The 21,795-nt window shown below is 44.1% G+C and overlaps 1 protein-coding gene across 2 annotated transcripts in view; it reads left to right on the plus strand.

The window, feature by feature from the left end:
• The window catches only part of RAB6A (RAB6A, member RAS oncogene family), a 274,025-nt gene extending 253,573 nt beyond the window's left edge, over positions 1-20,452 (plus strand). For both annotated transcript variants that reach the window (XM_029602119.1, XM_029602120.1), the window contains exon 8: positions 19,302-20,452. In XM_029602119.1, the coding sequence (XP_029457979.1) occupies positions 19,302-19,366 (65 nt within the window). In that variant the 3' untranslated portion in view covers positions 19,367-20,452. The remainder of the gene's footprint in view (positions 1-19,301) is intronic.
• Positions 20,453-21,795: the final 1,343 nt, after the last annotated feature.

Genomic DNA, 21,795 nt, shown 5'->3' on the forward strand with positions numbered 1-21,795 from the left:
TTCCTGCACCTGCTGCCTTTCAGCTGCTTAACAGTTGAGCGTGGCGGTGATGGCAAATGCCCTCTCCCCCCGCAGCTGGAGATAGTCTCTATACTCAGCCAGGTAAGGCTGAGCTCAGGTAAGTTTTAAAAAAAAAAATACAGGGACAAAGGAGGAGGGTGTTTTTGCTGTAGGGCTTCCTCCTTCCCCTGGTCTTCATGCTCAGCACACCATTCCAACATACCTCCCGCTCCGTGGGAGGTCGAGGGATGTGGGCAGCCTGGGGGGTTGAGCAGTTTCTATAGGCTAGGCCCCGCTCTGAGTCTTTTTCGCTGTGTGCCACATGGTAGGCCTCAATGGCATTTTGCTTGCTTTCTTTAGGCTGCCCTTTACAGGTTTGTCAGTTTGGTGTATGCATCTAGCTGTGAGTCCAAGTTGTCTCCAGTTTTTGGATGCTTAGGTAGGCCTAGTAGTCTGTGCAACAGAGTTAAAAGTTGCACAAGTTGAGCATTGCTGTGTGCTTAATTTTTATGGCGCCTATTCTAAGTCTTGGACACCTAGGTGTTGGATGCTTAAAAAAAAACTAGACGCACACTTCCAGCTGCCATTCAATGTGCTACTGGCCTAAAGGTGCCTATATCTAAGAAACCTAAGTGCCTTTCTCTTTGCACTGCCTGTCATATTTGGGCATCTCAACCAGGAATGCCCACTGACTTGTGCCAGTGCTGTTTGGAGGCTCAGGGAGAACTATCTTTCTCTGATTTCAGTAAGCCAGATTTAGGTCTGGGTAAAGGTTCTGGAGTGGAGTAGTAGCCTATGAGCAATGGGCCCTGAACCAGGGAAGCCAGGGTTCAATTCCCACTCAGGGATTACTAAAAGCAAATTACCTCTCCCTCTGGCAAAAATAAATGCCAGAGGGACTAAAAAATAAACGCCATTCGACTAGAGCATCAGATCTTTCTGCGGTTCTCTGTTCTGGGATGTCATTAGCAGTTTGACACTGCCCTTTGGTCTGGCCACTAATCCCAGGACCTTTTCCAAGATAGTGGTGGTAGTTGTGGCAGAATCGAGAGAGGATGGGATCCTAGTACACTCGTATTTGGACGACTGGCAGATTTGAGCCAAGTCGCTGGAGGAGAGTCACCTAGTGACCCGCAAGGTGATCTCCCTATTGCAGGAGCTTGGCTGGCTTGTGAACCTGGTCAAGAGCAGTCTTCAGGCTTCTAAGTTGTTGGAATACCTTGGGGTTCGGTTCGATATGAAGCAGGGCAAGGTTTTCCTGCCAGAAGATCACATTCAGAATTTGATGGCACAACTACGTCTATTGATGAACACTCTGCGACCGACCTTTTGGTCCTACCTGCAGATACTTCGTTTAATGGTGGCAACCCTGGAAGTGGTACCATGGGTGAGAGAGTATGTGTCCTCTTCAGTGCTTCCTGTTGTCTGCGTGGAACCCACAGTCTCTGGACTATTCGATTCATCTCCATCTGCTGATGGAGGTCGTCTCCTGACTGCAGTGGTGGCTACAGCTGGATCATCTAAAGAAGGGAATTTCCCCGGCACCACCGGACTAGCTAGTACTGATGACAGATACAAGATTCCATGGTTGGGGAGCTCACTGTCAAGAGCTGACAGCGCATGGGCGCTGGGATGCAGAAGTCTCTCTGGAACATCAGTTGTTTGGAAGCCAGGGTAGTCCAACTGGCATGTTTGCAGTTAGGCAACAGGCTGGAGGCTCGAGTGGTCCAGATAATGTTGGACAACTCAACAACTGTGGCTTATATAAATCGGTAGGGAGGAACCAAGAGCCAACAAGTGTCACAGGAGATAGATCAACTTATGGAATGGGCGGAACTACATCTCCAGATGATCTCAGCCTCACATATATTTTATTTATTTATTTTATTTAACAGCTTTTTTATACCGACATTAAAATACACATCATATCGGTTTACATCATAACGAAGGTAGAAATTACATTAAACAGGGAGGGGGGCAAAAAAGGGAACAATAAACAACAGCGAAGAGGCTATGAGGAGGAGCCAGATAAGCTAGGATAGAAGGGGGAGGGGGGAGTGGAGGGATATGAACATATCTACAAAGATTGCAAAAAAATGATATGTAGAAGATAACGTGATTATAAAGATTTGGGGTGGGTATGAACATATTTACATAGAAGAAATGGGTAAGAGGATAAACATATTTACATCAAAGAAGGGGGGGTCGGGTGAATAGAGGGAGGGGGGGCTAGTCTGGAAAGGCCTGGTGGAAAAGCCATGTTTTGAGCATTTTTCTGAAATTCATGGAGCATGGCTCAAGGCGGAGGTGGGCAGGAAGAGGGTGTTCCATTGGGTTGGACCGGCGATAGATAGGGCCCGGTCCCTGGTTGTGGAGAGGCGGGCCTTCTTGAGGGGTGGGATTTGCAATGTGCAGGCGAGGTTTGCTCTGGTAGGGCGTGTTGATTGGGAGAGTTGGAGAGGTTCGGTGAGCCATGAGGAGTCACTCTTGTGAATAGATTTGTGAACGATGGTAAGGGTTTTGAACAGGATACGGAATGAGATGGGGAGCCAGTGCAGGTCCTTGAGGACCGGGGTGATGTGGTCTGTTCTGCATGTGTTGCTGAGGAGTCTTGCCGTGGCATTTTGAAGTATTTGAAGGGGTTTGATGGTAGAGTGAGGGAGTCCAAGGTATAGGGCATTACAGTAGTCCAGCTTGGATGAGATGGTGGCTTGGACAACTGTTTTGAGATCATGAGTGTGGAGTAGTGGCTTGAGCTTTTTGATGATAAGTTTGTAAAAACCTCCTTTCAGGATGGAACTGATGTGAGTTTTTAGGTTCAGGAGGGGGTCGATTAGGACACCAAGGTTTCGGACAGCAGGCTGAGCAGTTAGGGAAAGGGTCTTAGGGTCGTTAGAGGGTAGAAGCTTAAATGTTTGGTTGTGGACGAGGAGGAGCTCTGTTTTGGAGGCATTGAGTGCAAGCTGTAGGGAGGCGAGTAGGGAGTTGATGGATGTAAGGCATTCCTCCCAGTAGCTTAGGGTAGCGGAGAGGGTTTTATGGAGGGGTATGATGATCTGGACATCATCAGCATAGATGTAGAATTTGAGGCCAAGGTCTGAGAGAAGATGACAGAGCGGAAGGAGATAGATGTTAAAGAGGGTGGAGGAGAGAGAGGAGCCTTGGGGTACTCCTTGAGCGAGAGGGAAAAGAGAGGACTCAGAGCTGCTCAGTTTCACGGAGAAGCGTCTGTTGGCTAGGTAGGATTTGAACCAGAGGAGGGCTGTGTTGGAGATACCTATGTTTGAGAGACTGGTGATGAGGAGATTGTGGCTTATCGTATCAAAGGCAGCTGAGATGTCTAGGAAAGCTATGAGAAAGTTGTGTCCCTGGTCAAGGCCAATGAGGAGGGAGTCTGTAAGGGAAAGCAGGAGGGCTTCAGTACTCAGGTTCTTGCGGAAGCCGAATTGGGAAGAGTGGAGGATGCAGTTGTCTTCTAGGTATTCCATAAGTTGGGCGTTTACTACTTTTTCCATAATTTTGGCGATGAAGGGAAGGTTGGATATAGGACGGTAGTTGGAAGGGTCTTTGGGGTCTAGTGTAGGCTTCTTGATAAGGGGTTTGACTACTGCGTGTTTCAGTGTGTCAGGAACTGTGCCGGTGGATAAGGAGCAGTTTATGATATCTGATAAGGGTTGTGCAATGATGTCGGGAATGGTAAGGAGTGCCTTGGTGGGGATGGTATCAGAGGGGTGTGATGCAGGCTTACTTCTTTTAAGGATAGACACTATTTCCTTAGGTGATGTGGTGTCCAGGGTGTATAGCGTATGTTTAGGGGATTGGTGGTGGTTGATGGACTTACAGGTGCTGGGCTTACTCGTACTGGGCAGGGATGTCATGGGCGTGGAAGCAGGTGGGAACCTGAGGAGTAGGTTAGCAATTTTGTTTTGGAAAAAATGGGCTAGCTCTTCACACTTTGCACTGGTGTCTATTTCGGAAGTGGGTGGGGTGATAGGTTTAGTAAGAGATGTGACATAGTTGAAGAGGGCCTTAGGGTTAAATGTGTATTGGTGTATTTTGGTGGCATAGTAGTCACGCTTGGTTTTTTGGATAGCGATGTGGTATATAGCAGGAAAAGACAATATAAGAGCAGACTTTTTCAGCAGGGAAAGTCTGGACCCAAGAGAATGAGCGCTATCAAACAAGGCATTTCAGCTGATTCTGGATTGCTGGGGGTCTCCCATTTCTAGACCTGCCTACTTCTCACAGTGCGAAAGTTTAGCGATTCTTCAGTCGCAGGAGAGGTCCAAAGTCGTTGGGGATAGATGCCTTAGTGCTGGAGTGGCCGGAAGACAAGTTGCTGTACACCTTCCTCCATGGCCCATGTTGGGCAGATTAGTCCGAAGGATCAAGCTCCACAGAGGGATAGTGCTCTTGTTTGTTCCAGATTAGCCAAGGAGACCGTGGTATGCGGATCCGCGGTGGCTTCTGGTGGAATCACCCCTTTGGCTTCCGGCGAACAAGGATCTGTTGCGGCAGAGTCGTCTTCTTCACAAAGATCCAACTCTATTTTGTCTTATGGTATGGCCCTTGAAAGGGCTCGCTTGCTGAAATATGGATACGCTGCGGCAGCAATTTCTAACTTGCTAAGAGCTAGAAAGTTCTCTACTTCCTTGGCCTATATGCAGGATTGGCAAGTGTTTGAGGCCTAGTGTGAGGATCAAGGTACTGTTCCTTGTTGGGTCAAGATCCCACTGATTTTAGAACTTCTGCAGGATGGCTTGAATGAAGGCTTGGGCCCTCAATTCCTTAAAAGTACAAGTAACGGCTCTTGCCTATTTCAGAGGTCAAGTAAATGGTGGATCCTTGTCGGCACATTCTGATGTGACCAGTTTCCTGAAAGAAGTGACACATCTTTGTCGTCCTTTGCAGTTTCCGGTGCTCTTATGGAGTCTTAATTTGGTATTGGATTTCTTAACTGGCCCTACATTTAGACCGATGTGTAACCTGAGCTTGTGGTTATTGACCTAGAAAAAAGTGTTTCTTGTGGCAATTTGTTCTGCGCATAGGGTTTCCAAACTGCAGGCCTGGCTTGCTGGGAGCCATTCCTCCAGGTGACTTCAGGGTTGGTACAGCTGCATACTGTTCCTTCTTTTCTAACGAAGGTGGTCACTGACTTTCACTTGAAAGTCCACCTCCCTGCCTTCTCTGGACAAAGAAAGACGTAGAGGAAACATAGAAACATAGAAACATAGAAATGACGGCAGAAGAAGACCAACCGGTCCATCCAGTCTGCCCAGCAAGCTTCACACATTTGTTCTCATACTTAACTGTTTCTCTTGGCTCTTAGTAACCTTATGTTCTAATTCCCTTTTCACCCCCACCATTAATGTAGAGAGCAGTGCTGGAGCTGCTTCCAAGTGAAATATTAAGTTTGATTAGTTGGGTAAGCGGCAGCATAGCTCTCTGCCATGAAGCAGAGGGCAATGCTGGAAATGTGTGAAGTATCAGTTTTTCTTTTCCCCTGTCATTGAAGCAAGGAGTCATGCCGGACATGCACCGAAAGTGAAGAATGCCTTGAAAGTCACATTAACTATCATCAAATATTGAAAAGCCTAATAATTGGTAATACCTATAAGCCCATGAACCCATCCCTGTTTTTTTTTTCTTTTTTTTCTTTTCTTTTTTTAATTGGGAGATGGATGCCCTTCATCCTTCTACTCTGTGAAGGTGGACACCTACCACCGGCCACTGGCATCCCGCTCCGTTAATGCCTCTGTGGCTACTGCCGCTCCATGCAGTGTTTTACTACCTGCTCTTTATATGCGTCCTCTAGAACTGATGGATCCCATCCCTGGGTTTTTTTATTATTTATTTAATTGGGAGATGACAGCCCTCCATCCTTCCGCTCCGTGAAGGTGGACACCTACCACTGGCCACTGGCATCCCGCTCCGTGAATGCCTCTGTGGCTACTGCCGCTCTGTGCAGTATTTTACTACCTGCTCTTTATATGGACACCTACCACTGGCCACTGGCATCCCGCTCCGTGAATGCCTCTGTGGCTACTGCCGCTCCGTGCAGTATTTTACTACCTGCTCTTTATATGTGTCCTCTAGACCTGATGGATCCCATCCCTGTTTTGTTTTTTGTTTTTGTTTTTTATTTAATTGGGAGATGACAGCCCTACATCCTTCCGCTCCATGAAGGTGGACACCTACCACTGGCCACTGGCATCCCGCTCCGTGAATGCCTCTGTGGCTACTGCCGCTCCGTGCAGTATTTTACTACCTGCTCTTTATATGCGTCCTCTGGACCTGATGGATCCACAATATTTATCCCATGCCCCTTTGAAGTGCTTCACAGTTTTGGACTTCACCACTTCCTCCGGAAGGGCATTCCAGGCATCCACCACTCTCTCCGTGAAGAAATTCTTCCTGACATTGGTTCTTAGTCTTCCTCCTTGGAGCCTCAGCTCGTGACCTCTGGTTCTGCTGATTTTTTTCTGTTGGAAAAGGTTTGTCATTGTCTTTGGATCGTTAAAGTTTTTCAAGTATCTGAAAGTTTGAATCATATCACCCCTGCTCCTCCTTTCCTCCAGGGTGTACATATTTAGATTCTTCAATCTCTCCTCGTATGTCAACCGATGAAGACCCTCCACCTTCCTGGTCGCCCTTCTCTGTACCGCCTCCAACTTGTCCTTGTCTCTTTGTAGATACGGTCTCCAGAACTGAACACAGTACTCCAGGTGAGGCCTCACCAAGGACCTGTACAAGGGGATTATCACTTCCCTTTTCTTACTCGATATTCCTCTCTCTATGCATCCCAGCATTCTTCTGGGGAGTCTGTTGGTATCTGGAGGTTATTAAGCCTTTACGGAAGACTGATTGCCTGTTTGTCCTTCACAGTGGTACTAGGCAGGGAGAGCTAGCCTCGCGGGCTACAATAGCTCGCTGGATTAAGGAGGTAGTCACAGCTGCATATGTTGATGCTGGGAAGCAGTTACCTACTCAGGTCAGGGCTCTTTCCACTGCAGCTCAAACAGTGTCATGGGCGGAAATGAAGCTGTCTCCTGTCGACATTTGCCAAGCCTCGACGTCCTTGTTACACACTTTTTCCAGGTATTATTGTCTGGATGTGCAAGCACAGGAGGATGCAGCCTTTGCATGTGTGTTTTTGACTGGACCGCAGGCAGCCTCCCGCTCTATTCAGGAGTAGCTTGGGTACATCCTACTTATTCTGGATTCATCTGACTGGACGCTAAGAAATGAGAAATTACTACTTACCTGATAATTTCCTTTTCTTTAGGACTGCCGAATAGTTGTATTATGGTCCTCCTCCATGGCTGTGTTACAGGGATTACTGGTAAGTGTTTTCCACAGATAAACAGGTTGAATTAGCCATGTAATCTGTGGATTGTCCTCCAGTCCTCTGTGGTGGAGCTCCTCCAAGCACAAACAGCTGATTCCTGTGTGCCTGCCTGTGCATATAACCACTTAGTTCCCCGCCCACTTCAATCTTTTGTTTCTCCGCATGGTGCACACAGTCTCCTCTCACTAATTTTTTTCTCTTTTCTGTTTCAGGATTGGGTGAAGCTCCCTCCTAGCCCTGCATTTGGCAGGGGTAGGACTGTTGCAGTGGCCCTGGAGCTCTCCTGGGCCTAGGGGTCCTGCCAAGGTGAAGCACCTCCTTTACAGCCACACAGCTGCCTTTGCTGCACAAAATGGTGGATGCCCTCTGAGCTATTGGAGCTGCATCAGAGGAGGGAGTGTATAGAGGACCCCAGATCGGCCTGCCTTCTATGCTACCTGGAGCAGCAGGAACAGAAAGGGTGCAGGGACCCAGATCAGCCGGGACTTACCCCAGGCCGGATGGATTTTTTTCATGGAAGCCTGCTATACGCCTCGATGGGAAAAGCAGCAGGAGAAGTTTTATAAGAAATACCCTTCCTATGGGCCCCTAGTGGGACTACCTGAGGGCAGGGTCGGGAAGGCCTTCCTCGGAGGAACCTCCCAGTGCCGGGGATGGTCTCCATTTAAGTGGCCGGTGCATCGTTAATAGACATGTGAGCCAATGAAGCACCAGAGTGGGCGTCTAGGTCGACGCATCGACGCAACATCGGAGTGCTGGGGACCATCGGACCAAACAGCAGTCAGAGCTGGTTCAGCCGGTCCCTCTAAACATGGAGCCCTAAGATCATCCTAGCTGTACTTGCTAGGAAGGTCATTTCCTTTCTTTAAAGGCAGACATGCTGCTGTCCTGGGTTAGTAGGATCAGTAGCTTGCCTGTACATACTCTGTGCTAGTCAGTACCTCTACTGCTCCTGAAGATAGAAGAGAAGAAAAGAAATATATAGCATACAGATTGCAGCCCTGCAATACCACAAGTAACACAGCTTGGTATATAGATATGGACACGTTGAGAAGGCGCATTGAAAGGACGCCATGTGTTGTACTCGGCAGCGCCGAGGCATCAGAGATGGGGCAGTGGCCAAGGCCCCGAAGCCGGCAAACCTAGCTATTAACACAGAGGCATGGAGGCCGGTGTATTGAACTCCCATCGAGGAGGACCTGTCAGATACACAGCTGGGTGTAGCTGTCTGCATTGCTACGACCTCAAAGGGAGCAGCTACGAATGAACCACCCAGGAAGGTCATGTACGTTTGGACACAACACCTGTCCATAATTTCTGGACTCAGGGCCAGAGCAACAAGAACACTCAGTCTCAGTACAATAGTACAAATTGAAATTTATTTGGCTTTACCAAGTGTTCCTGGGAGATGCGATATGCTCTCTATCTGTATGTTGCTCTGGCCCTGAGTCCAGAAATTATGGACACACCGTGTACTGCCGCAAGGGGGCAGCAATTGCCCTTCGCCAGTGTTCTCAAGACCTGGACATCCAGCTCTGCCAGGGGCACCGGCTTGCTAGGTTGTTTCCTGGGATAAACTGGGCACACTGCCTGGCCCAGTTCCTGGAGAGCATTTTGTTAAAACAGAAGCCGATCTGAGCGCAGTGACAGTTCAGCAAAGGAGCCTGGAGGGCTGGGAAATCTCCAGGTGGGGAATTCCCCCTCCAACCTCTGTCATAGGCAACAGCCATGAGCTATCAGACCGCTGCAGGGAGAGGCAGTTCCACCCTCAAAGCTGCACAGCGGTAATTCCCATGTTTCTTAATTGCGTGCACACCTACAAGGGGGGGCACTTAGTACCTGGAAACCTTTGTATAACGATACATTCCATACGATGAATGCCTTTAACGCTCGAACCAGTCCGTGGGTGCCGCCAGATAAAGCCCCCCCCCCCCCCCCCCAAAAAAAAGCAGTGGCATGCGATGGGGGGGGAGGGGGGGAATGGTCTGTCATCTGTAGGGCACAGAAGCCACTTCGACCACAGAGGTGGCACAGTACCACATCAGGTTTGTTGAACTTCGGGGATAAATTCCAGAGGATGGCAACAGCAGGGTCACAGCTGACTGCGCAGTCATCGCCCAGCGGATATCTCTAGATGCTGCTGGGCAGTAGCCTAGGTCTCAGACCTCTGGGCATTCTCTCAGTGCCCGTTTCTGAGAGATTGGAAGACCAGAGGGACTACTCGGGGAATAGGGTATAAATTCTTGGTGATCCATTCTCGGGTAGACTACCTGCAGTTGTAGCAAACCGACCGACCAAATGGAACTGCTGATTAGACCCTCTTCAGCAAGAAGGGTAGGAGTGCCCACAAATATTGTGATGTTACTGGGGCTATGTCTTGTTCCCAATCAAGGTAGTAATCGGGAAGTCCAAGGGTTCCCTCCAATACATCGTTCCACATGCATAACCCATGTCTGGGGGGAAGCAGGGACCAGACATCTGGTTCACTGCACAGGTCTTTCACGATCAACACAGAAAGCATCAAGTCAAATCCATGGTGCGCCTTCTGCATATGTCATCCCCAGCGACCTGCCAAAAACTGATCGAGGGGTGTGACTAGTATCCAAAAAAAAAAAAGGAAAATCCCTCTCAACATTGTAAAGCCACTATGTGGTCATCACTGCATTCCTTCACATTGTATTACTGCCGTAACCAGCAGACAACCACAGATGCAATGGTGGGCCAAGCCGTTCCTTGGGCCAGAAACATTGATGAAGACTGTCCGCAAGGATGGGATAAGAACCGGAATGGATTAACATCATTCCAGAGATCAGGGGGTGCTCAACCTGCTAGCTAGGGACTCCCCAGATCACATGGCTAATTCAGCCTGCTTATCTGCAGAAAAGAGCAATTTTGCTTACCATAAACAGTATTTTCCGTGGATAGCAGGGTGAATTAGCCATGCTTTCCCACCCACCTCCCCGGATAGTCTCCGGACCATATATATGCAAGATTGGATAACAGACTGAAGTGGGGGGGGGAACCACGTGGTTATATGCACAGGCAGGCTCACAGGGATCAGCTCTGTGTGCTTGGAGGAACTCCACCACCTAGAGGACTGGAGGACGATCCCCAGATTACATGGCTAATTCACCCTGCTATCCACGGAAACAGCGTTTACGGTGAGCAAACTTGCTCTTTGTCCAGTCCCCTAGACTAGTGTTACTACATTCTTGTCTGAGCTCAGTGTTGCCTGTTGGCTAAGTATTGAAATGGTTATCTGTTTAATCAAGTTTTGCTAGTCTGTCCACTGTTGCTTTTGTAGAGAATACTGGCAGGCTATCACTGCAGGGGTATATATACTGCGATGTTAGTTTGCTCCATCTCCATCTGTTGGTAAAGTGCATAAATAACCCACTTGTTCTGGATTTATCTGACTGTCCTAAATAAAAGGAAATTATCAAGTAAGCAGTAATTTCTCAATATAGCCTCTTCCTAATATTTGAGTTTGTGCAGTGTATTTGATCTCCACTTATCCTGGAGTTCACTGAAAGTTCAGAATGCAGCCATCGTTGCTATCAGATATAAAATAAGCAACATTTTAGTGGGTTCTCACCCTGATGTTACAAGATTTCTGCAAGGAGTCAAAATCTTCCCATCCAAGAGCAAGGAGCGTAATTACCACTGTAGGATTTGGTTTTAACTCTCATTGCACTTAGTGACTTTCCCATTTCAGTCTTATAAAAAAAAATATGCTTTTTGAATATTAAGTTCCTCTAGCAAGATAAACATGGTCATAAGAACACTCCTTGTTTTGACCCAGACATTAAATCTACCTTTCATTTCAGATTGTTAAACCTTTATTTTATTCCACATAACAAAAAATAGTTACACAGCTTGAGTCAGTGGCAAATACTTCCTTGCAGAGCACACATTTTTCTGAAGTCTTAACATAGCAACGTAGTAAATGACAGCAGAAAGACTTAAGAGGTCCATCCAGTCTGCCCAGCAAGGTTTTTTAAAAGTGTTAACTTTGTTTTTTGTGGGTAGTAAATGCCCCTCTATGCAGGTTACCCCCATGCCTTCTCTTAAGGGTTAGTAACTGCCACTCCATGCAAGTGTTACCCCTTACATTCATTTTCATTAGGAATTCTCTGTGCTTATCCCAAGCCCTTTTGAATTCCATTACTGTTTGTCTTCATTACCTCTTCTGGAATGGCGTTCCATGCATCCAGCAAGCTTCCCATGAGGAAATATTTCCTCTTCCTGAAGCTTCATATAATGAGCCCTGGTTCTACTGCTTTGCTTCCATCGAAAAAGGTGTAATTCTTGTACATCATTAGTACCTTTAAGATATTGTCTTATCACATCTTCCCTGTCCCTTCTCTCCTCCAGGCTATACATATTTAGGTTCTTCAGTTTCATTTTATAAGTCTTCTGGTGTGGACCCCACACCAATTTGGTTGCCCTTCTTTGGACCTCTTACATCCTGTCTCTATCTTTTTTGAGGTACGGTCTCCAGAACTGAACACAGTACTTCCAGGTTAGGCCTCACCAATGACCTGTACAGGGGCATTATCACCTCTTTTTTCCTGCTGGTTATACCTCTCTTTACAGCCCACAAAGTGAGAATTCATCTCAAATAAGACCAATCTATACTAAATTTGTTTGTGACCTTCATATATTCAGACACTGACCGCACTCATTAGTCAGTGACTGACATTCAAGCAATGTGAATCATTTTGTATAATCATTGGTCACCCGTATCAGTTTTTTTTCTTTCATTTTTTTATTGCAGATAAAAACACTTGTCTGATAGAAGAGAGCATCTTTTTTTTACTAATTTCTTCCAAAATAGCCCGGCTGACACTGTAGCAGTGTTTTGATATCTGCATCAGGGGCATGAGAGAAGCTAAAGTTTGTTATGCATAGCTGGAAGTTTGTATCAAATGCTAAAGAAGGCAAGCGAGAGCAACATGTCAAAACAAATACATGATAAAAATAGAAAATGGCAAAGGATGACACAGTGTGTTTGAAGTCAAGTATTTAATCAAAAGGGATTAGCATAGATCTTACTTTAAGTAGTTAAATTAGACTCCCGTTAGAGTCCTGGTATAGTTGAATCATCTGTATATATAGATGCCATATTTAAAGAGACAGTGGTGGAAAATGATGGCTAGTATCATGATCCTAGCATTGCCCGATACAGACAGAGAGATGAATCAGTGTGTACCAGTCTATGGCTTCATTTAAGCCATGTGCAGATACAGTGTTTAATTAAAAAATGATCCGCTGTTCTGTACGATTGAGGATCACAGAGTCCTCGCCAGCAGAGTGGGATGCCTATACTACTTGTAAAACTGTCCATTCCAATTCTTGAAATGTATGTGAAACTTCCGTACAGTGCTTCACCATGGTGTGTCCCCAGAGATTCTAGAGGTGGGTGAGAAGAGGGAATCAGAAAGTTCATAGCTTCAAGTTCCTTTGAAAGTCTCTTAAAAACCTGTAAAACTAAGCCAAGTTAAAATTTGGATCACAGTGCCTTTCGCACAGTTCTTCAGTCTCTATTAACAGGTTTAGACTACTGCAGTTCTCTCTATTCTGGTTTCTCAATCTGCACTCTGTCTGCTTCAACTGGCACATACTGCAGCTGCATGTCTACCTTCCAGTACCAAATTACATGATCATATTTCTCCAGTACTCTACAATCTACATTGGCTACCATTAAAATGGTGCATTCAATATAAAACTTTAGTCGTCATACATAATCTCATGTATAATAAAAATTGTTAGCTTTCTTCGACTTTGCATTTGTACACCCCTTCACAAAATCAATTGCTACTTCAGGTGCCATCTCCAAGATCCACTAGACCAGCAGTCACTTGTTAACATTCATTTTCCATTACCTGGAACACTATCCCCCCTCCACTAAGGCAGCTTTCTGATCCTAGAGAATTTACGAAAGCACTAAAATATCTTTTTAGACAAGCTTTCAAAGATCTATGCAAATCCCAGCCCTAGACATATATTTGTTTTATCTTTGTTGTATCTTTTACACGATGGGTTTTATTTTATTTGGACTCAATTATGTTAGTTTTAATTATTTATCCTTATGTTTTCCCACTTTATCTTTTTATTTTCTTATTTATGAATGTACTTTTGTACACCGCCCCGAACTTTGGAGGGCACGGTCTGTAAATAAATTTAAATAGTGTGCTGTGACTGACTTGTAGGTATGCCATGAGAAGAGCCAGGTATGAAAAGATGAGTTGCCAGCAGTCTTGTGTTTTTCTGCCTTCCTGGCCTGCAGGATGTCCTTCTGCCAGCAGAGGGCATTGGAGAGCAGCGTCTTATCTGCTGCTGCTGCTTCACTCTCTGCTAGCTCTCTTGCAGGACACGCTGGCCTCCTGCTGTTGCTATTGAAGAGGCAAGCCGGCAGAGGAGGAAGCAGCAGCAGCAAAGTGCTGCTCAAACCTGTGCTGGCTTTGGGGGGGGGGGGAGGGCAGAAACAGCTAAATATGCTGAGGGGGGGGGGGAGAAAAAGATGAATGAGATATAGGGGTGTGAGGAAGAGGGGAGGGAAGGTAATGATGGCAGTAGGTGGGAAAGAGGGAAGATAAGGGCTAGAGGGGCTGGGTGTCTAGAAAAGGAAGATGACATGGTGGGGGAAAAGGAAAGGGAGAGTGATAGCAAGGTGGAGAGGGAAGGTGATGATGCCAGAGGTGGGGTTTAGGGAAGAGAAGATGATTGTGAAGGTGGTTGTGTGCCACAATGAAACATACTCAGTGCCAGGTGTGCCATGACATAAGGTTGGGAATCGCTGGGTTAGATTTTTATTTGCATTTCTTACACTCCTACACAAACAAGTGTTCATAGTGAGTGACAATAAAACAAATACAATAAAATGCCAACAAAACGTTCAGGTTGAAAGAAGCTCAATGGCCAACCTTCTGATTGCCTAACAGTTGTCTAAGCAAAGAAACAGTGCATTTGTAGTTAATCATGTAGTGAAAGAAAATGCCCTTCTGTCACCAAATATTGAATCACTGGATTCGAAACGTCCATGGTTTGATCCCAAAGTCGGGTCTTCTGCTCCACGGGTCAGCTGGGGATGTTTTAAAGGCAGCGTTCCCAGCCGCCGAGTGAGAGGAAGTCATGGTCCTTGCTTAAGGGTGACACCAGGTAATTGGATTCAGGGTTCCAGAAGGGAGTACTAGTCCTTGGCTGCATGCCAGGGACTGTTGTCATAATGTCTACACTAGGTATGTTGGGGGTAGGAGGGATATAAAATAGAGGAAGAACCCACTGGTAGCTGTAAATGAAGGCTCATGGTGCCAGATCCCAAGTTTGGTTCTGCTTGAGCTGGAAGTACACACAGAGCAAGAGGAAACTACTGGGTCAAAACAAAAATGGTATTAGTACCTTTCCCTTGTGATATTTTTTCTTCTAGAAACTTGTCCAGTTGATGTGAAGGACCAAAAAAGAAGAGTATCTTGTGTATGTATTCTGCTAGTCTCCATAGATAATTCTGGATCTGCCTGTCACAGTAATGAAAATTACCACTTGGGAAAAGTGGTACTGGCATGCTGATGAAGAGCATTCATGCTAATAACAGATTAACAGATTAGTCTCCTCTTTCCATATAGCAAATACAAGTTACCTGCTCTTGAATAGTATATAGTGTCTCTCAGAACCAGAATTAACAAGTGTGACATTTTTGTTTCTGTACAAAAACTTCAGTGTCCAGTAAGTTATCTGGTCATTATGGCTAGAGTACAGCTTGTTGTCTGTCCTTACGTTTATAACATAGTGGAAAATGGCTTATAAGGACCTCTGGAGCACCAGTGATCATCAGACAGTATGGTTTGATATCGCAAATAGGATACAGAGAACTCACATGAAGACCTGAGTTTTTGATTTCACAAATATGGACTTTGTCAAAATGGGGATGTACTTGGAAAAAGAACTGGAAGACTGGGAGAAAATGGGTGAGGTAGAACAGTGGGCCAAATTAAAAGGAGCTATTATAGTGGCAACAAATCTGTATGTTAGAAAAGTAAACAAAAGTAAGAAGAAAAAGAAACTGATCTGGTTCTCAAAGAAGGTGGTTGAAAAAATAAAGACAAAAGGAACAGCATTCAAGGAGTATAAAAGATCCCAAAAAGAGGAACACAGGTAAGAATATCTGGTGAAATTGAGGGAGACTACAAAAGAATTCAAGAAAATTCAAAATTCAAAAATTTTCAGATACATCAAAGAAGGAAGGCTTGAAGTAGTAGTATAGTGAAACTGAAAGGTGACAAGGAGCAATGTGTGGAGAGAGACGAAGAAATGATGAAAATATTAAACACTTACGTGTTCACTAAAGAAGACCCTGGAGAAAGACTGTTGCTGGATGACAAGTCCATAGATGGATAAGGGGGGTAGACAAAACACTGTTTGTAGCAGAAATTGCATAGGATGAGCTAAGTAAACTGAAAGTGGACAAGGCCATGGGGCTGGATGAGGTACATCCAGAATACTGAGGTAGCTCGGAGATGTGCTGGCTGGTCCTCTGAAAGACCTGTTTAATAGATTCCTGGAAACGGGAGTGGTGCAGCAAAATTGGAGAAGTGCAGTTGTGATCCTTCTTCACAAGGGTGATAGAGAGGAGGCTGGAAACTACAGGCTGGTTAGCCTCATCTCTGTGATGGAGAAATTAGTGGAGACTCTGCTGAAGGAAAGGATAATGAACTATCTACAATCAGGTAGGTTGCTGGAACTGAGGCACCATGGATTCACCAGGAGAAGGTCCTATCAGACCATTCTTATTGATTTTTTATTTTTTTTTATTAGGTGACTAGAGAATCGAATCAAGGAAGAACGTTTGATGTGATTTATTGGATTTTAACAAAGCTTTTGATATGGTCCCGCTATGGAGGCTTGTGAATAAAATGAGAAACTTGGGAGCGAGTGCCAAGATATTTGCGTGGATTACAGACTGGTTGATAGTGTGTAATTGGAAACGGAACCTTCTCTGAAGAGAGAACCATGTTAAGCAGAGTGCCACAGTGATCGGTTTTGGGACTGATTCTGTTCAATATCTTTGTGAATAACATTGCAGAAGGGATAGAAGGTAAAGTTTGTCTATTTGCAGATGGTACCAAGATCTGCAAAGAGTATTCTTTGGATTACAAACTGGATTACAAACTGGTTGATAGTGTGTAATTGGAAACGGAACCTTCTCTGAAGAGAGAACCATGTTAAGCAGAGTGCCACAGTGATCGGTTTTGGGACTGATTCTGTTCAATATCTTTGTGAATAACATTGCAGAAGGGATAGAAGGTAAAGTTTGTCTATTTGCAGATGGTACCAAGATCTGCAAAGAGTATTCTTTCAGGCATGTCCAGAGAGAATAAAAAGTGTTTTAGGAAAGCTTGAAGAGTGGTTGAAGATTTGGCAGTGGGATTCAATGCCAAAAAGTGCAATCATGCATCTGGAATGCAGTAATCTATAAGAGCTGTATATGATGGGGAGTGAAACACTGATGCGCACAGACCAAGAGAGAAAGACCTTGGGGTAATAGTATCTGGCAATCTGAAGATGGTGAAGCAATTTGATAAGGTGATAGCTAAAACCAGAAGAACTCTGGGCTATATAGAGAGGAATAACCAGCAGGATAAAGGAGGTGATAATGCCATTGTACAGGTCCTTGGTGAGGCCTCACCTGAAGTATTATATTTAGTTCTGGAGATCGTATCTCAAAAAGGATAGAGACAAGATGGAGGCAGTCCAAAGAAGGGTGACCAAAATGGTGTGGGATCTATATCAGAAGACTTCTGAGTAAAGGCTAAAGGATCTAAATATGTATATCCTGGAAGAGAGGATGTGCAGGGGAGATATGATAGACATTCATATAGACATTCAAGTAGATTTTTAAATGATATTGTACTTTGTAACCGGATCTTAATGTATTGGCACTTTTAATATTTTTTATTCATTTTATATATTTAATGTTTTCTGTGCCTTGATGTAAACCGTTGTGATGGTAATTACTTAATGATGGTATAAAAAAAAGCCAATAAATAAATATACCAGAAAGGTTTTCATCAGAAAGGAAACAGTAGAACCAGGGGTCACAAAATGAAACTGCAGGGAAGATGACTAAGTCAGGAAATACTTCTTCACGGAAAGGGTGGTGGAATCTTGGAAGGCCCTTCTGGAGGAGGTGGTGAAGAAGAAACGTCAATGAATTCAAAGGGGCGTGAGATAAACATTGTGGATTGCTAGAGGACAGAAATAAAGACGAGGGTACATGGGGGGTAACCTGCATGGAGCAGCAGTTACTACCCTTAATAGAAGGCATAGGGATTACTACCCTCAATCAATAGCCTTGATAGTTTTGACGCAACTGCAACATCGCTCCTTGCTTTGATAGTGTCCGTAGTGGAGAAGAAATGTATACAGGCAACAACCAACATGGGCCCTGACTTTTATGGTATGGATACTGACACGCAGATATAAAGGAAAAAGCACAAGACAACTTATATGACCAAGTCCCAAAGCAAAGAACGTCAAGCAGCATTGTCTGAATTATCAAGAAGGCTTCTCACCCTGTAAAAATGTTGCTAGTAGTAATTTATGGGTTTGACAGCTGCTTGGTTTTGATTGTAAATATTACTACCATTGTCATAGAGCTTGGGGATAACTGCATGGAGTGGCAGTTGCTACTATTGGAAGAAACGCAGATACTACCATGGGAAGTTTGCTGGGCAGACTGGATAGGCTATCTGGTCCTTTTCTGCTGTCGTTACTAATAGTTCATCCAGTCTACCCACTTGTCTTTCTTTCTGGTTCTCTGCGACTTCAGGCTCAGGCCACGCGCCCCGGACCGCCCACGCCGCTTTTTGCAAGCCCCGGGACATACGCGAGATATGCAAGATAGGCTCGGCACACGCAGGGGCAGCTTTTCGGGGGTTATGCGCGTATCCCTTTGAAAATCTGCCCCAAAGTTTGTACCTGAGGCAATGGAGGGCAAAGTGACTTGCCCAAGGTCACAAGGAGCGACAGTGGGACTCGAACCCTGGTCTCTTGGTTTGTAGCCCACTGTATCCCTCCTCCCTCTCTTGACCTTTCTCTCTTCTCTCTTGACCTTCTAACATTCCACATGACTGAACCAACACTCAAGTCCCCTCCCAATATCTATTTATTTAAAATTTTTCCTATGCCGTCGTTTAGTTATGTACCATCACAACGGTTTACAGGGAGGCACAAATATTTGTGTGTGTATATATATAAATATGCTTGGACAGACACAGTGCAGTGGTGTGTGTGTGTGTGTGTATATGTGTATATATATATATATATATATATATATATGTGTGTGTGTGTGTATGGAACTAGTATACACAAACACACACACACACACATATATATATATATATATATATATATATGTGTGTGTGTGTGTGTATGGAACTAGTATACACACACACACACACACATATGTATATGTATGTGTATATATATATATATATATATATATATATATATATATATATACTGTGTCTGTCCAAGCATGCTTACATTTTGTCACTGTTTTGGTGCCAGTACCTCTGCTAGTTCCATATACTTAAGTGGAAAAAAAATACTATCATAGACTTCTATGCATGTCTGTTTACATTGATGTTGAGCTGTTGACCTTGTGACAACATGGAATGGTTTTCTGATAAAACTCACCAGCAAGTGCAGACACCAATACACCTAGCACTTCATAAAATGAGAAATAGGATTGTTTGGGGTTTTTTTTGTAATACCATATTCTTCCAATTCCTGCTTCCCTTCACCATCTTGTACTTTAAAGACAAAACAAGTTATATGTGGGTGAGATGCTTTAAACACCTGTTGGAGAACAAGTGCTTGAAACATGTGATCTAGCAGTGCACATACTAGCATGTAGCTAAGCTCTTCATTTTCCTTAACTGTGGTCTCTCAGTGATCGACATCAAACTGGAAAAGCCTCAAGAACCGCCAGTCAGTGAGAGCGGCTGCTCCTGCTAATACCACTTGTGCCCCCCTCTTTCTCGTTCTGGAGAACATCAGTGCTTCTCTCTTCCTTTTTACTCATCATTGACTGCAGTGTGAATATCGGCTTGATTCTCCTCCCCTCCCACAAACGTGCCCATCCCCCAGCTCGCCCTCTCAGTAATAATGTATTGCAATCCATCATTGCTGGCTGTCTCGTGGAGATGATCTATTAAGCTTCACAAGCACAAAAAAAAAAAGAAAATGTCGAGTGTCTTCATTTAAAAAAAAAAAAAAAAAAGCCAGAAAGTGTCAACATATTCCAGTTATAACTTAAATAGGTACATTTTCTTAACATGTTCCTTTTTTAAAATATTAGAAGAATAATGCACTTTGAAATGAGACACAAGTAGTTTTGAGATTTTTGTCCTTGCATCAGGGAGCAGTAGTTACACAATATATTGTGTACATACCTGCTCAATGACTTTGTCATATGAATGAACTGGGATTGGCTGATCTCAGGTGTTTGACCTAAAAGAAACCAGTTCGGGAGAGAATCTTAATTTCCTTACTGTGCAAAGATACTTTCAGCCACTTTCCAGCTGAAACCCAGATCCGGTTATTTTTATTTTGTTTTGTGGAAGCTGTGGGAAAGGCCGCCTCCTTATGGGCTTTAAGAGCAGGGGTTTTGACCTAACAAACTGTTATCTCCCTAAACAAATGGCACACAAATGCTTGGAAGATTCCAAGGCAGAGGGTTAAAGTACCAGGTTACTATTTTGCTGTGAATTAAAACATCTCTCATTCAGGGTACAGGCTGCAGAGCCATTTCTGCAGGAGACACAAACAAGGGAACGTTGGTGAATGTGTTTCTAACTTTTAAATGCATTTTATTCTTTAATGCGCAACACCAATAAAGTTAAGTTATTAATTATGATATCAAAATGTGAAATCCAGACTGTGCGCTCCAGGGAGAATTTTTTTAAAGGGGAGATTTTTAAACTGCACAGTATTGCTCTTAAAATTAGAAAAATAAACATTTTGATTAGTCTTTCCATAAATTTGGCAAAAAAAAAATAAAAAATTAGAAACAGTATTTGGTGTTAAGATTATAAACAATGAGAAACGTCAGGTTTCCGATGGGATTAGCAATTTCGCCTTTTGTTTCTAAGTTAGAGGCTAGAGTTTACTGGTAAGCCTACGGAGTAGCTCTGTAAAACTAATTGAGGTTGGGACATTGGATATAATTATGCAGGCCTATGCCTCTTTTTTGCATTTTTACATTGGGTCTTCCACACTGGTTTCGTTTTCATTTATATCTGTATAATTTGGTTAACGAACCAATGACTTAGGTTTTATATTTAACTAGTTGGCTATAATTAACCAGTTTTTCTTTGGTATTTATTTTCTTGCTTAATGTTTTTCTTGTTTCAAGGGCTTTTTTGTTGAGGGAGGGGATGGAAAGGGTCTTTTTTTTTTTTTTTTCTTTTTAAGAGAAGTCAGTTGAAAGTTTCATGCTATCGTTGCAAACCGTAGCTTCCCGAAACCCCATCATCCTAGAACTGCCTCCATTTTATGGGTTTAGTTTAGCACTTTGTGTGAACCCGTTATGCACAGACAGCGTGGAGCATATGGAAACACATTCAGTGCAGGAAAAGGGAAATTGTGAGTTTTATAACACTAAGTGTCGCTTAGTTCTTAAGGGCATTTTCTGTGCGTGAAAAACTAAAACCAAGCTGGCCCCCTCCCCCTCGTATCACTGTAGAACTAATTTCCCACATCCCCTGCTGCGTGCACATATCGTGTACACTACCCTCCCAAAAAGATGTTCTGTAGCTTGGTCACCTACCATCGTGCAGAAGAGGCTCGAGCTCTGAATTTTAGAAGAGACCAGAGGTGAAAAGGAAAAAGTAGCTTTAGACCGTACCTGTGGGAACTCAGATTGTGTTAAAGGAAGAACAGGATTGTAAAGTGCTTTTTTAATGCAATATTGTTAAAAACAAGGACTTTGTTTTTTCTTTTGACATGGCATGTCCTGAAATAAATATCGATCAAATATGAGACAAGGAAGTGATATTTTTTTTTTGTGTATACACATAGCCCAAATCCAATCACTTTTTGCTAATTGTCTATCTGGTTTTTACAAAGTTGATGCTGCATGGTTTTAATGCTGCTTTTTTGAGGCTGCTCTAGAAAACCACAACATGACCCTGTTGCAGATTTTTTTTTTTTTTTTTGAGTGGTTCTGGTTTTGCTGCAGCTGATAACCGGAGTGCCTTCACACTGCTCTGAGCCATGACAGGTTGATATGAAGATGAGACCAAACGTGTCGTGTTACGGTACCTGCTGTACACTTCTGTGGTTCAGGGGAAGGTTCCAGATGTGGGTTTACTGGTGGTCAATCATTTGTGTGTGTGAATATTTTCTGTACATTTATTTTATCTGAAAGCAGAGTTTGTTCAAAC

This window comes from Rhinatrema bivittatum, chromosome 5 (genome assembly GCF_901001135.1).
Source record: "Rhinatrema bivittatum chromosome 5, aRhiBiv1.1, whole genome shotgun sequence".
Lineage (NCBI taxonomy): Eukaryota > Metazoa > Chordata > Amphibia > Gymnophiona > Rhinatrematidae > Rhinatrema > Rhinatrema bivittatum.